Source organism: Camelus ferus, chromosome 8, assembly GCF_009834535.1.
Source record: "Camelus ferus isolate YT-003-E chromosome 8, BCGSAC_Cfer_1.0, whole genome shotgun sequence".
Taxonomy (NCBI): Eukaryota; Metazoa; Chordata; class Mammalia; order Artiodactyla; family Camelidae; genus Camelus; species Camelus ferus.
In genome coordinates, this window is record NC_045703.1 from 31,485,851 (window position 1) to 31,500,492 (window position 14,642).

Genomic DNA, 14,642 nt, shown 5'->3' on the forward strand with positions numbered 1-14,642 from the left:
TTAAGAGGAAGGTGACTCAGTTTAATGAGAGAATGAAATATAAAAAGGGGTAAGATTAATGTGGGGAATTTAAGCATCAGAAACTAGGAGAAAAATGTGCTCACTGAGGTCAGAGTTGCACTGGTAGAACTGAATCAACAATCTGCATCCAACCCAGAAGAAGCCTGTTTGTGGCTCCTCTTAGGACTTCCATGGTGACCACCATGGAAAAATGGTTATAGTACAAAGGAAAATTAACATGAAGATGTACTTTAATGGGAAAATTGTGTGAGCAAGACAAAACTGATTAGTCTTAAGTGCAGAGTAAAAACTTTATAAAGCTAGCAAATTAGAAGCTCCATATTACTCTGATTATTGTACTATTGTTTATAAAAGCCAAGAAGCAGAGTGAAAGATCACAAACATTCATAAAGTTGGGTTTTGCACAACTGCTTATAAAGTTACGCTGAACTGTGGGATATGCAGTCTGTCCAGATCATATCACTGCCACTTGAAGTATCATCCAACGACTACAGTATAGGATTGCACCAGTTTACTGAGGTAAGCTTTATATGGTACTCTGCAAGTATATGGTATAACAATGGATTATAGGCAGAAGAGATCTATTTTTAGAACTGGATTGCTAATATTTTACCATATTTCCATAGCTACTTTCTTTAAATGGGTACTAAATGGCTTCAGTTCTTACTTAGACAACAAAAATAAGAATGCCACAAAAATGTCTCCTTATTTTTAACCTGGAGAATTTAAGGGGCTGATGTGTAAAGAACTAGGTTCAAACTTCTGCAATAACATTCTTTTTATTTTTCCCATTCCTTAAAGGCCTTATAAGATACATTCCCTAATGTAAATTTCAGTATCCCGTGATCTGCTTGTGATCCACTGTTATACTACAGACTTACAGAGTAGTCTTCAAATTTGTCAGGAGAAAAAGATAACATATATATCACTCATGTGTTTTTATCTCTATATAAAGGACTGAAATTTCTGCGAAAACCACTAAATTTAATAAACATTTTACTGATTAATTTAATAGACAGCCAAACGGATCTTTTCACCAACATATAAGTGTTTTCTTGGTAGAAAGTGCTATGTGGAATGTGTAGTTCTGGAAAAAAGAGCAGGATTATAATACGAGCACAGAGAGGCAAAAAAAGAAAAAAAAAAAGCAAGGCAATATACAACAGTGAGGCCTAATTTCAGAGATCAGAGGTCAAAAAGGTAGATTAATCCTTAAAAAGAAAGTCCAGAAATGTCTTAGGGCCTCAAGAAAAGAGAAATCTCCCAATACCCTTACTGCTCAGTAGTCATCTAACATAACATCCAATATCTTAACACATCTTTGTTAGTAGCAACTTCATCAACTGTTCCATTAAAGTTAAACTCTTTTCAGAGCTGTCAGAGATGAACTATCTGTATGACGAGTGCGTCTCCCTGTAAAACTAAGTATGTAAATGTTTAAATTTGAGAAACTGGGGCAGAAGTGTCAAGGCTCTAAGGATGGTCAGGGATAGGAGATTTGGATAGGATTCCCATACACACGCAAAAGAACCCATGTAGCTGACTACTTTATGCCAAGAGTAACTCAGAACAGGCATTACAGTCTGATTGCAGCTGACCTTGATGTTAAGAGAATTTGGAAGATTGCTGGAGTACCCATCACATACATTTCCAAGCATGGGTACAACATGAAGAGGATGCCAGATGCTTACAGAGCCCTTCTGTTATAACTTACACACTTCTTCCAACTTCTTCACCCAAATCTCTAATTATTATCATCTATTATCAGAATTACTATTCCAATCAGTTACTTGCTCTGTTGTGGCAACTAACAGAGTGGTTAAGTACACTTATTTTTTTGATAATGTTTCAAAAATATTTTTTTCTCAAAAAGTGTCTATTTTGTAAACTACAACTGCTCACAGAAAACCACTGAAAAAACAAAGTTATCCTTAATGCTTCTCTTAATGGATTTGTTAAATAGATTTTATTCTTTTAGGAGAACTATGTGGCTGTTTCAGTATTTTCAGATCTATTATGTATATTTATTTTTTGTCCTAGAGGCTGTTCAGTCTTATAAGACTCTCAAGGCTGATAAAACGTATTTCAAGTTCAAAGTCCCAAGAATCCCATATTTGTTCTGTGAAAACATTTGGTGACAGTAACAAAATCGTGGTGACTTATTCTTCAATTTTTGTAAATTTTATTCACTCTACCAGGTTTCTAAAAGTTATAGAAAGAAAAAGGTTGGGTAGACAGGTTTAGTGGTGAAGAATGAAACTGTGGAGAAAATGGAAACAGCAGAAATATGAAAATGATTTTATTTGCTTAGGCAGAAAAAAGCTGCTTCACAACTAATATTTTAGATAACCCACTAACATCTGTACAGGTGAGAGGTAAGGGGCCTTCTAGGGGAGTGGCAATGGGCAGGGGGAAGGGGAAAGGAATGATCTTGAAAAATAACTGAGGTTAAATGGATAGGATGTAATGTATGGATGTAGGGAAGAGAAAAAGGGAAGAATCAAAAATTATTTAAGTTAGGAAGGCTGGGGAAATGTAAAATTAATAGTTCAGGGAACAGAAAGTGAAAAATGATTGTTACAAGAAAATAATGGTTTTACTTGTTTAATTTCACTTTATACTACTTTATGTGTTTGCAACTTCATGAGGTAAATATTAAGAATGGAAAAATAAATACAAACTCTTTGAGAATATTCGTCTATATTTTATTCAGTTTAATATTTAGCACCTAGCAGTGTACCATACACGTAGAGTTAACATTTAAGTACTGACCAGGCTAAGAGTTTTACATGCTTTATCTCACTTAATTCTCATATCTACCCATTTTATAGATGTGGAAACTAAAGTTCAGAGAGAGAAATAAAACTTGCTCAGGACAAAAAAGACAGAGCTGGCTGACTCCCAAGCCTACACTGTTAGCAAAGCCTGTTTTGTGGGGTGTAAGAAGGTATAAGAAACAAATAATCTTTTAGGGAGTGGTCTGGACTAATATATAAAGGACACTACAGAATTGAAATGTTGATATTTAAGCATCTTTGTTCTCTAATAACCATATGATCTTTTAGAGAAGAACTAGAAGTTAGTTTTATTTTGTTTACTACATTTTTCTTAACAATTAGCACAATTCATGTTACAGACATGTAAGAAAGCTACACTTGCAAATGATTAACAAGATTCTCAATACTGGCAGGTAATTCTATTGTTGGCAATATACCTAACAAGGAGAAGACAAGCATACAAAGCCTAGGGACATTATTGGTTATATGCTGGCCCATAAAATGGTATTTGACTAAAACTCTTTATGTGTTCCTTTAGCTAAGCTGCTTATAGAAGTAAAAGTGTGGGCACTGAAAGTACCTGATATGTTGACAGTCTCTGTGAGAAGATAAAAGATAGGACTGACAATGGCAAGTCTCAGACGGATGGGAATCCAACGAGTCATCAGTGCTATAAATAGTAAAAATAAATTCCTCTTTTTTCTTCCCTAGTGTGGTGGGTAGCAGCATATCACTTTTGATGCTTTTATATTTTTAATTTTGTTTTGTTGGAATATTTTCTGGTTTTCTAATTTTCAAAATGGTTTATGTTAAACCATCTGGGATTCAATCAGATGTTGAGTCAGCAGAGTATCATCTTGGTCTTTAATGCAGTATATCATCTCAGTTTTACATGAAAAAGTTCAACTACAAAAGCAGAACAGAAAGGGTTGAGTGTAACAACACACTCAAGGACAGTTTTTAATCCATACATCAGGATCCAAAGAGTACTTTCCAGCCTGCTTTAGGCATTTAAAAACCTAAACCTAGCAATGGGCAAAGTTTTAAGTTCCTAGAAAAGTGAAGCACATGGCTACTAACAGTTATACTCTTGAGAAAATGTGAAAGATCCACTTAATTGTTTTATTTTTAAATTAAAATACTTTTGGTTGAAAAATCTTTGCCATAAATTTTGACAAGATTCTACTATCAACTATCAAATGGCCAAAAGAGATGTTTAAGGAACTATGTACGCAAAAGAGTATGTACCAGATAGTCCTAAATTTATGAACAGATTGCATTCCAAAGCTTTTTGGAATTACTGAGTTTTTTAGAACTCAGAAAAAATTTCCTTAAAAAAAAGAAAGAAAGAAAAATTTAAAAATGTACTGAAATGGTGGCTGGCTCCCAAGGTATAAGCCTATTTAATGAATAATACAATGTAACTTCAGTACAGTTCCTCATTATTTCACCACCACAGAAAAATGCTAAAGTCCAGCTAGGAAAGCTAAAGGCTAAGCTAATGTTTCTCTTTCACTGGCCCCTCAATCCTGAGAATAGAATATTCTTTTTCTTATTCCTAATCTGATGGATATGGTGATGGTGGTGGGAGGTGAGGGCAAAATCTTTCCAGGGATAACTTCTTTCAAGGGCCACAGGAAGGGACTCTCATCCTCTTTCTTACCTGCACACCTATATTTATTGGCAATAGTACAAAAGGACTCTATGAAAAAAAAAAAACCTGAAAAATCAGAAAACACAAAACAATACCTCTTTATTATATCTGCAACTTCTTGAAAAAGTGCCTTTTCATCAGCAGCATAGGTAACTTCTAGTCCTGTAATTCCAGACCTAATAAGTAATGGGGTCTGAGATCTGACATCTAAGAAATAAACAAAATGTTTATTATATATAATTGTGTAAGTACTATTATCCTTTACTTTTGAGTGAAATTATGCTACAAAAATACTTTAAATTAAGACAGCATTCCCCAAAGCAAATATATGATTAACTCAGTTTCTTGAAAAATGTCTCAAAGGTTTTCTAGTTTAATATGCAACTGAAAATTCAAATTTCATATTTTCAGTTATTTTCCTGAAAAGTCTACATTCACAAAATTCCCCAGATAACATGTCACATCAAGAGAAACTTTATTACTTTGTTTCTTCCTATAGGAAGAGCCTTGCTTAGTAGAGAATGTTTAAATTAGTGGTGTGCTGGAGAATATTTACAACTACCTCTCCAGGGGAAAAAAACCTCTGATTTGTAGTGCTTGCTTAGCTCCAAGATGTGAAAACTCACCAGGGCTAATTTCAAACTACGAATCTGACATCCACTAGATCAAAAAATTCATGAAAATTTAGCAATTGGCTCATGAGCTGGTACACCAGCTCATGCACACCACTGATTAAACTGCAAATTCCAAACAGTTTTTGTTCTGCGCTAAGACTTCCTCTTCAGTTGACTGAATTCACGTATTACCATTTAAAACTGCAGAGGGACACCTAGTATTTTATAAAGTGCCTTAAGTGATGTCCTATATGAAGAACCTCTGAACCAAAGGTGTATATATTTAGGAATAGATATCATCAGAATGTATCTTAAGTTTCCTATAAACCATTAACTTACAGTAGTAACTTGACTTCTTAAAGCAAAGAGAAACACTGTATTAACAGCAAAATACCAGCATGCATATATAAGGAAGATTGTCCACCCAACTTAGAGATACATAATCATTTAAATTCAGTATTAACAATTAGTATTTTATAAAATAACATTGAGATCAAATTAGATATGCTTACTGGAAATTTTATTAAGCTCTTCATATTTACTGTATTGCTTCTGACTTCTAACAATAATTCAAGGAAGAATAATGAATCTAGGACAAAGTTATACACAATACTTCCTACTCCCACCTCAGCAAACATTTTAGAAAGGAGTTCCTTATGCTTGCTTGGTTTAGATCTCCAACACAGAAACTGCTCCATGAAAAAGTTCATCCTAGGGTGGATATATACAAAATTAATAAAAATGAACAATACCTTGACTGGAGACTGTCTTGTCTTTATCAATCACTATTACACCTGTAAGTTCTGTTTTGTCTGTATCTGGTAGTGGAGTGTCAGATGAGATGCAGTAGAACAGAGCACAGATTGGGTCAAATTCAGGATCTGGTTCTAAGTCTCGTCTAGTTCGAGCATGCAATTCCACACTGATTAGGGTAAGATTCTGTATCTATAAGAGGAAATACAAATTATGCTTTTAAACATTTTTTTGAGACACACTGTAAGAAGTATGTTTCACTAGGACTCCAAGGAAATACATGTATAAAATTAAATAAAAAAATGGTTATAAGGGACATGGTCACAATTTAATACTCCACAGACTGAAACTAGATTTTCACTTTTAAGAGTAGATTAAATCAATTCATATTTTTCTTTTAGAAAATCTGCTTGTGCTGTAATTTCTAAATGACTATATATACTTAAAACTATTTGTCTTAAAGTACATGTAGTGCCTCTCAGTCTTCTCAATTCTTGTTTGAGAAAGAAAATGTACATTCAAACCAAAGCCTGTTACTATGTCTATCAGTTGGGGACTGGTTACATAAATTATGTGGCATCCTTAAAGGCTACATAGAATGGAATACTCTGTAACCCTTAACATTTTCAAAAGAATGAGCCAGACCTTAATGTCCTAATATGGAAAAATAACAATACATTGATAAATAGAACAAGTGAGTGTAGTATGCTTCCATGTATGTAAAAAATGTTAATAAGCACAAGCATAGAAAATGTCTGAAAAGAGACATAAAACTGTTCATTGCCTTTGGGGAAGGAGACTGCTTAGTCTGAGGTGAGAGAGAAGCTTACTTTTCATTGTAAATCTTTTTCTCTTGATTTGAATTTTTTTTTACCATGTACATGTAATACTGCATGCATTCATTAGTAAATTTGTTATTAAATTGTGCATTTATAAGGCACATGGAATAAAACATATTTCTAAAAATTCACCACTTCCCTTAAGAAATATGCTGCTGTTTAAAAAAAAAACCTAATATTAAAAGATATTATTTTTAATTAATTAAAAAAAAACTAAAATTAAAAAATCAAACCAAGTAAAATGGGGAGCTAAGGGAAAGAACTTTTACTTTTAAATATATACTCACCAGGATTTTTTTTTAAACAATACGCACGTACAAAAACTTAAAATGGAAAACCTCTCCCCAAATCCAAACAAATTAAAACTAACAAATTAAAAAAAAATTTAATTTGAAAAGAATCAACATGTGGACTGACTATAGAGAAGACTGAAGACAATTTCAGGTCAAAAGAGTCCTGGAGGTTGATTTATTTATATACTAGGCCAAATTTTACACTCAAATTTTGCCTTTTTATTTCTTGATATAAAATAAAATGCATTAGTGTTCTCAGGGGCATTTTTTTTTTAAGCAAACATATGGAATGAGGAGATGGAGAGGGAGATTTACTGAGTCTGACTGGCAAAGAAGTGGGTAAGAAAGGGGGACAAGGATTGTAACCCTTCTCTTCTGCATTGAGTATTTATATGCAGAAGAGAGAGAGAGAGAGAGTAGCCCAAGGTAATGGGAAACAGAAGAAAGAAATGTTATGGGTACAATTTCCCAGAAAAAGGAAGAGATTATTTTTTTGGTTCATTCCCTACTTGACCACCAGGTGGCTATGTGGCATGTGCCCTGAGATAAAGAAAGCATGTGTGGGGAAGCTATCAGCAACCTGCCAGACCTCCAAAGTGATTTTAACTTCAAGGCCCAGGATTCTGAAACAGGGTTACAGAGAAAAAAGTAACAGTTTAAGAAAAAAATTATGTTTTTCAAATAATAACAGAAGAATCAAAAGTAACAAGTCTTTTTTGCTAAGGTCTATCAAAATTGCTTTAATAAATATTTTTAACAAAGTATTTTAATTTTCTAATTTCAGGTATGCACTCGATAAAATATATATTCCTGAGTTTGTTACTTAATTTATCTGGGCTTCAGGGGATAGGTATAAAGGAGGAACTAAATGAATGCTGTCGAATGAAAAAAATGTACAAATAAATAATTAGGAAGTTAGACAATGTTCCAATCTAATCCTACAAGAGTGTAATTATTAGTTCAAATATAGGGTAAAGATGAGGACAATATTTAAATTTTTCTCAGTCTATGCTCATCCAATCCTTAAACACTTTAAGACAATTCATTTGAGACCACAAAAAAATCAACAAAAAAACCAAATTCTCAGCTACAAGGGCAGAGATAAAACAACTGTATAAACCAGCTTGTCAAAAGAAATGTCATGAAAGTCACATATGTAATTTTAAATTTCCTAATAGTCAAATTAAAGAAAGGTAAAAATAGGTTAAATTAATTTAAAAATATTTTCACTGAATCCAATGAAACATTACCCTTTCAACATGTAATCAATATAAAAAATTACTAATGAGATATTTTACATTTTTTTTTACTATTAAGTCTCTGAAGTCAGTATGTGTTTTTACATTTATAGCACAGCTCAAAGAGGATGCAATTTTTTTTATGGAAATAGCTGATCTGTATTTAGGTATTCTAAAAATTACAGTCGAAAAAGTAGTTTTATATACCTGAGATGTTCCAGGCATACTTAGAAGTTTTCTAACAAATGAGTCAAGTATCAGTTTTTAACTCTTCATTAGTTAAGATTAAATGAAATTAAAAATTCCATTCCCAGATGTATAAGCCAAATTTTAAATTCTCAATAGCCACGTTTCTAGTGGCTACCATATCATACAGCACAGGTATAAACAATAGAAAAATATTCTAATTTCCACCTGACTGTCAGTCTGATTATGTGTTCTGAGTGTGTTTTCTTTAACACAGATAAATGTACAGTGAACCATTCACACACATATTCTCCAGTCTATCCTGTGACTGATGCACATTTCTCAAGACAGCTTTCCTAGTCTTTGCATATGGTCTGCGCTGTGAAGGTAACTAGGTTATATAATCTTATGTGAACAAATGAATTGTAGTAAGCACTAATCCACTGAGCCAACTAAATATAAAATACAAGTAGATTTTAATTTGGGATGTGATATAACATCCTAATATAACAATCCCAAAATAATATACAGTTTCTAATAGTTAAAAATTTTTTTTCTAATTTTAGCAAAGAAGCTAAAACATTTTAAATTTAAAATATAATTTCAGTTATAAGATTTGTGAAACCACAAAGCAGTCTCAGTAACTGATGACTAATTTAAAAGTTTCTCTGTTTTATGTAAATATATGAAATAGTAAGACTAACAAGAATAAAATGAAGATTCACAGGTAAAGAATTCAATGTATTCCTCCCTCAGCAGAAAATTTCCATACTTGCACCACAGACTAAAACATGTTAAAGTGTATGTGTCTTTACTGTTGCAGTTTTACCTCATGTAAAGCTTTTGCCTCCTGTAAGTTTTGTACGCTGACTTTGAAACCGTAAGTATTGCTTAAAGATGGTCCATCAATCTCAGAAGTTTCTTTCTTTGGTGTATTTACTGCTGCAAATTGATTCTATTAAAAAAAAAACAAAAAAACACAGAGCCAGAAAAACATAAATGAGCAATCGCTTCCTTTCTTTTGATTACTTATTTCTGCTTAGATAATATATTTTGTGTTTAGTAATACATGATAAACTAATATCATCTCTTTAAATCCACAAAGAAAATTAAGTATTTTATTAGCATTTTTTTCAGGCTAGTAATTCAAGATACCAGAACTGGATACATGTAGAAACATCTGATATAATCTGTAAACAAACCAAATGTTGATCTTTTGAGTTTACAAGCCCCAAACTCTGAAAATGATAGTCTTGTAGAGAGCTGATAACTGTAGTAGAGGGACATTTATCTTGACCTTTCTTGAAGTATGCAAGCAGGCAAGCAAACAATGTATTTGCAAATAGTCTGTGGCTAAAGTTTATAAAAGATTTTAAATTGTGGGTTTGTATTTTATCCTAATACAGCATGTATCTGAAAGATGAAGTAAAACAATTTTCAAAGGGTTAGATAGAATAATCTTACCACTTAAAAAAAATTTTTTTTCTGATTTCCAAATCCATTAATGATTTTCTCCAAAGTGTCAATTTATGTTCACAACACTTGTTTTTAATATATATGGCTTGTAATTCATTAATACTGATTTAAAAATGGAAGTTTAGAAAAGCATTTGTAATTTCAAAATAGAAATACTAAAATATATTTTATGTAGTTAATGATATTTATGAGAAGTGGCCACTATGGAAGTAATTTCTAGCATATATTTCTAAGGATACACATCTAACGTATACTTTTTTCACATAACTATGTATATCTAAGTTAAGTAATACCATATTTTTAGTATTTGAATAAAAACATTTATGATTTTTCAGAGTTTCAGTAGTAATGTTGCTTTCCTTTGCTACTTAGCAAAATGAACTAAAAAATCAATGTTATATTTGACAAAAAAAAGTAGTAAACCAAGAAAAAGGATATATTTTTGGTGGGATCAAAAATCACTTACTTGAGCTCTGCTGTCATTGGATTGTTCTGATTTTGCCAGTAATCAGTTAATGTATTTGTATCCTCATAATCCACATTTTGGCTATCATATTCACTTTCTCTGTAATATTTGTATTTACATATAAGAATCTTTTAGATCCCAACAACAAAAAAAAACTAAAAAAAAATTAGGCAATTTCTTGTTGTCTCAAAGATATGTAAATAAAATGATGCAAAAATATAATAAAATTATTAAAAAACTGATACAAAGTTACCAATTATCTAACTGAAATCTAAGAATAAGAATGGATCTTCCACTGCTTTAAGTATGTTTAGTGTAATTACCTTTGCCTGTGTTAAGAGTACTCTTCTAAAAGCATCAGTATTACTTCCTTTCTTATGACTCAATTTCTGGGTTTTTGGTTCTGTAGAAAGAAATTTTACATTTAACATGTATATCAAAATTATCTGCTTCTTTTAAAAAAATTTTTTTGTTGTTCCAAAGTCTAGGACCATTTAAGAGTATTGTCCTATAAATTCCCCCAAAGACTTCATAATTTAAAAATGAAACTAATTCAAACCTCTGATCTCCACACCAAAATAACTTAAAAATTTTCATTATTAAATAAAAACATTTAGTTGTTAATTATTGAGTTTTATACCTCAATTATTATCCTAGGGAATCATTTAATTCATTTGTTGACTTATTTATCAAGTATTTATGATAATGAGGAAAAGATACAGTCTCTATCCCCACGGAGACTAGAGAGAGAATCAGAAATTCATCAAATACATGTAGAAAAATAAAATTATAACTGGGGTAAGTACAACACAGGGGAATATAAGTGGGAATTTTTATCTAGTCAGGGAGATTAGGAAAGCTTTTTTGAGCTAAGAATCAGAAGAAAGAGTAGGAATTAACTAGCAGCAGAGTGGGGATTTTACCTGATTACTGAGCAAAAAAATTGGAAATTGCTAAGGGTGAATAAGAAAGCTGGGGGAGCTCAGGTGAGACATGATGAGGGCTTGGGAGAGGCAGAGATATAGGTAGAGAGATTTGGGTAATTCAGGAAACAAAAAAGTGTAGAAATCACAGGATAAGCAGTGAGGGGACCAGGTGGGTATTATAAATAAATGCCATGTTTCTGATCTATGTAACTCAGTGACAGAGAAATGGTGGTACTATTCGTTGAAATAAGGAAAAGTGAAAGAGGACCAATGGTTTTCAATGTGTGGGCATGTATGTGTACGAAGTGTGTTGGGTGGCTGGTGGTAAATGAATACAGGGAGATCATAAATTGAGATAAAAAATACTGACCTTACGATGCCTTTGAGCATTTAAGTAGAAATGTCAAAGGCAGCTGGATCTAGTGTTCTGGAGCTTAAAAGAGAGTTCTGAATCGGAAATTTAAATTTGTGAGTATCTATAGTAATCCTATAGGCAGGAATTAGGTCATTGAGGAAGAAAACTGAGTAAAGAAAGCCTGAGGCTAAGCCTTAATAAACGCCAACATTTAGATGATACCTGACAATGTGAGATTAAGCTTCAAAGGAAAGCAAGTAGGAAGGAACAGAGGAGTAGGGGAAAAGCCAAGGGGAGAAGAAGTTTCAAGAAGGAAGCTGTGGTCAACAGAACAATGGCTGGTTCGTGGGCATGTGATAGGAAGACTGAAAAACGTTCACTGGCTTTACCTATGTGAAGGTTATTCAGAATCTTTACAAGAGACGTACTGGTGGAATGATGGGGGCAGAATCCAGTTTGGAGTGGGTTGAGAAATGAGTAGGAGGTAAAGAAAGGGGGTTGTCAAATTAGAGAAATCTAAGAAATTTGGCTTTGAGGGAAAGGAAAAAGAGTAGAAGCTGGCAGATATAAGGCCAAGGCAGGTGTCTGGCTTGCTTTCTATTTTAAAGGGTGAGGGAGATTTGGGTATACATTAAAGCCAGTGGGAAAAATCAAATTGAGGAGAAGGTAAGGTTTCTAAGCGGGCTCCTGTATTTCATCCAGAAGACAGTAAGATAGGAAGGAAGCAAATGTAAATATATCTCAAAGCAGAAATATAAACAGTTTCCATGTGATGATGTCTAAGACATGATAAAATAACAATCGCTCATTAGCTGAAATTTCATTTAAAAAGCTCTGATTTTCATTACATAGTCTAATGTTGTTTTCATTTCTAAGCTCTGAAGAGCTTTATGGAGGCTTTCTGTTAGTTGCAAACTTACCTGCTGACAAAGGGCTAAGGCCAGTTGCCTCAGGAAGTCTTTCCAGAAGTTTTCTCTGTATGATTGGTGTACTATGAAGGCAAAGCGATTCACATATTCCAGTTCTTGTCCTAACATTAATTGGAGATATCACTAGAGGTTCCTGAGACTCACTGCAGGGACTTTTCTGTATACCATCTTTTATGGGTTTTAGTAAGTTCTCAATAGTCAGGGAATGCTGTTCCTCTACTGGTGATGAGGCTCTGTGATCTCCGTTTAATGTTTTAGAATCTGGGGATGTTGTTTGTTGCCAAGGTGGAATTACTGGAGAATCAGGTGAGCTATAACTAACATAACAGTCATCATCATCCTCATCTTTCTCAGCATCATTTGCAGAAGCAACTGGTGGCAGCGTCTGACTTTCACTTGCAGTTTGACTGCATCCTGTGGTTGGCGCTTGTAAAGCAATCTGAGAATTATCAACATCTTCCTTGGTATGTGCTGTAGTGAGGAGTATATGTGGAGTTGTATCCATTTTTGGAGGCACTACAGGTTTGTCATCTGGATTAGCTGAAGAGCTGAAGTTCTCAGCAGATTTTACAACTCCAGTTGGCTCTGTTTTAGACAGTTTCTTGGAACGTTCGTATTCTTCTTTGGCTTGGAGCCATGTTTGAACCAGTTGTCGACTTGGGGCACATTTGCAAGGCATAATCACAATTTTTTTATCTCCAACCATTTTATGGCTATTACTTAACCCTTTATTGACAACTGCTTGGCCACTGCGAAGAGGTGACCCTGGTCTTGGATTTTGAGTCATTGCTGAGAATGCTGTTTTCCACAGACGAAGTCCTTCCAAGGAAAAGTCTCCCTCAAACTCAGCCAGATCATTTGGAAGTCGAGTTTCTACCATGAGAAGCCGTCCACCGATCTCCCTATAAACAACATATTTTAGAACAACTGTTTTGTCTCAAAGAGCAATTATCAAAATATTTCGGCCCCTAACCTAGAGATTTTTAAAAGTTCTTCTGGAATCTTAAAAATGTCCATCTCTTTCTTCATTTTCTAAGCTACCCACCCCCCATACTTTACATAGGTACACTCTATATTTAACCTCAATATGCTTTTTCTCACAGGTATATGACTATTAATTTTCTTTGGAAGGTATCATCAACACCAGGGAAAGAAGGTTTTTTTGGGTTTTTTTTTTCAGTGCTTCATGAAGACTTGTTTTCTTCAGAGATGACTCAAATTCATCAGATTCCTGTCCTCTACTCATCTTAAATAAACTTCCACTGTCACCACACATGAATAAAAATAATGGAAGAATTTATCATCAGAGATTATATCCCTGCATTTTTTCTACAGCCTCTTTTTACATTGTCTAGTATCCACAGTAGCTTAGCAAAGCCAGTCAGTTCAAACATTTCTACCCTGCCAAATTCCCTAAACAATTAAAACACACACACACACAAATCGAGGTAATTTACCATAATTCTTTTCCCCTTTCATACAAGGTTTTAACACTAACATTAGAACTTAGAGGAGTTAGCAGAGCCCACATAGCCTAAGTGTTACTAATGTATGTGTATGTGAAGAATCACTAATTAAAAGGTAGCCTGGTTTCCAATAGTTATTATAAATATTAAGCTAATCCTCTCTCTCTAACGCGTATCCATTGGTACTATTTCTGCCTTCTACAGCAACATAAGTCTACTTTTTCTTCCTCATGGTATCTCCTTCATGGATATGAAGAAAGTTCTTAGTTTCTTCAGTTACTTCTCATAGGACATGATTTCTCAAATGACCTGGTCATTCTCTAGATAAAACTCAATGAACTGACTTCTTGTTTTCTGACTGGAGGTGAAGGAGGAGCACCAGGGTTACCATATTTCCTTTTCCCATTTACAGGGAAAGATTTTGGTCCCTCCTAGTTAACTCTGTAACCAGGATCTAGCACCTTCCTTGTACTCCCACCTTGCAACTTTATATAAAATTAGAAGAATTACTGCTATTGAAGGAAATGAGTACACATGTCATGTGACTATACCCAACTCTAATATTAATAATACAGAGATCATAATGAAGTAAAAAATAACAAAAATTGGTGAGGTGTGGTAAATTCAGCTTTCTTGAATATTAACAGCA

At 33.5% G+C, this 14,642-nt stretch overlaps 1 protein-coding gene across 4 annotated transcripts in view; it reads right to left on the reverse strand.

Annotated features, from left to right (window-relative positions):
* Positions 1–14,642, reverse strand: part of REV3L (REV3 like, DNA directed polymerase zeta catalytic subunit) — a 143,582-nt gene that overhangs the window by 46,097 nt on the left and 82,843 nt on the right. For all 4 annotated transcript variants that reach the window (XM_032484708.1, XM_032484707.1, XM_032484709.1 and 1 more), the window contains 5 exons: positions 12,519–13,429; positions 10,641–10,720; positions 9,205–9,330; positions 5,819–6,011; positions 4,548–4,659 (listed from right to left, as the gene is read on the reverse strand). In XM_032484708.1, coding sequence (XP_032340599.1) covers positions 4,548–4,659; positions 5,819–6,011; positions 9,205–9,330; positions 10,641–10,720; positions 12,519–13,429 — 1,422 coding nt within the window. The remainder of the gene's footprint in view (positions 1–4,547; positions 4,660–5,818; positions 6,012–9,204; positions 9,331–10,640; positions 10,721–12,518; positions 13,430–14,642) is intronic.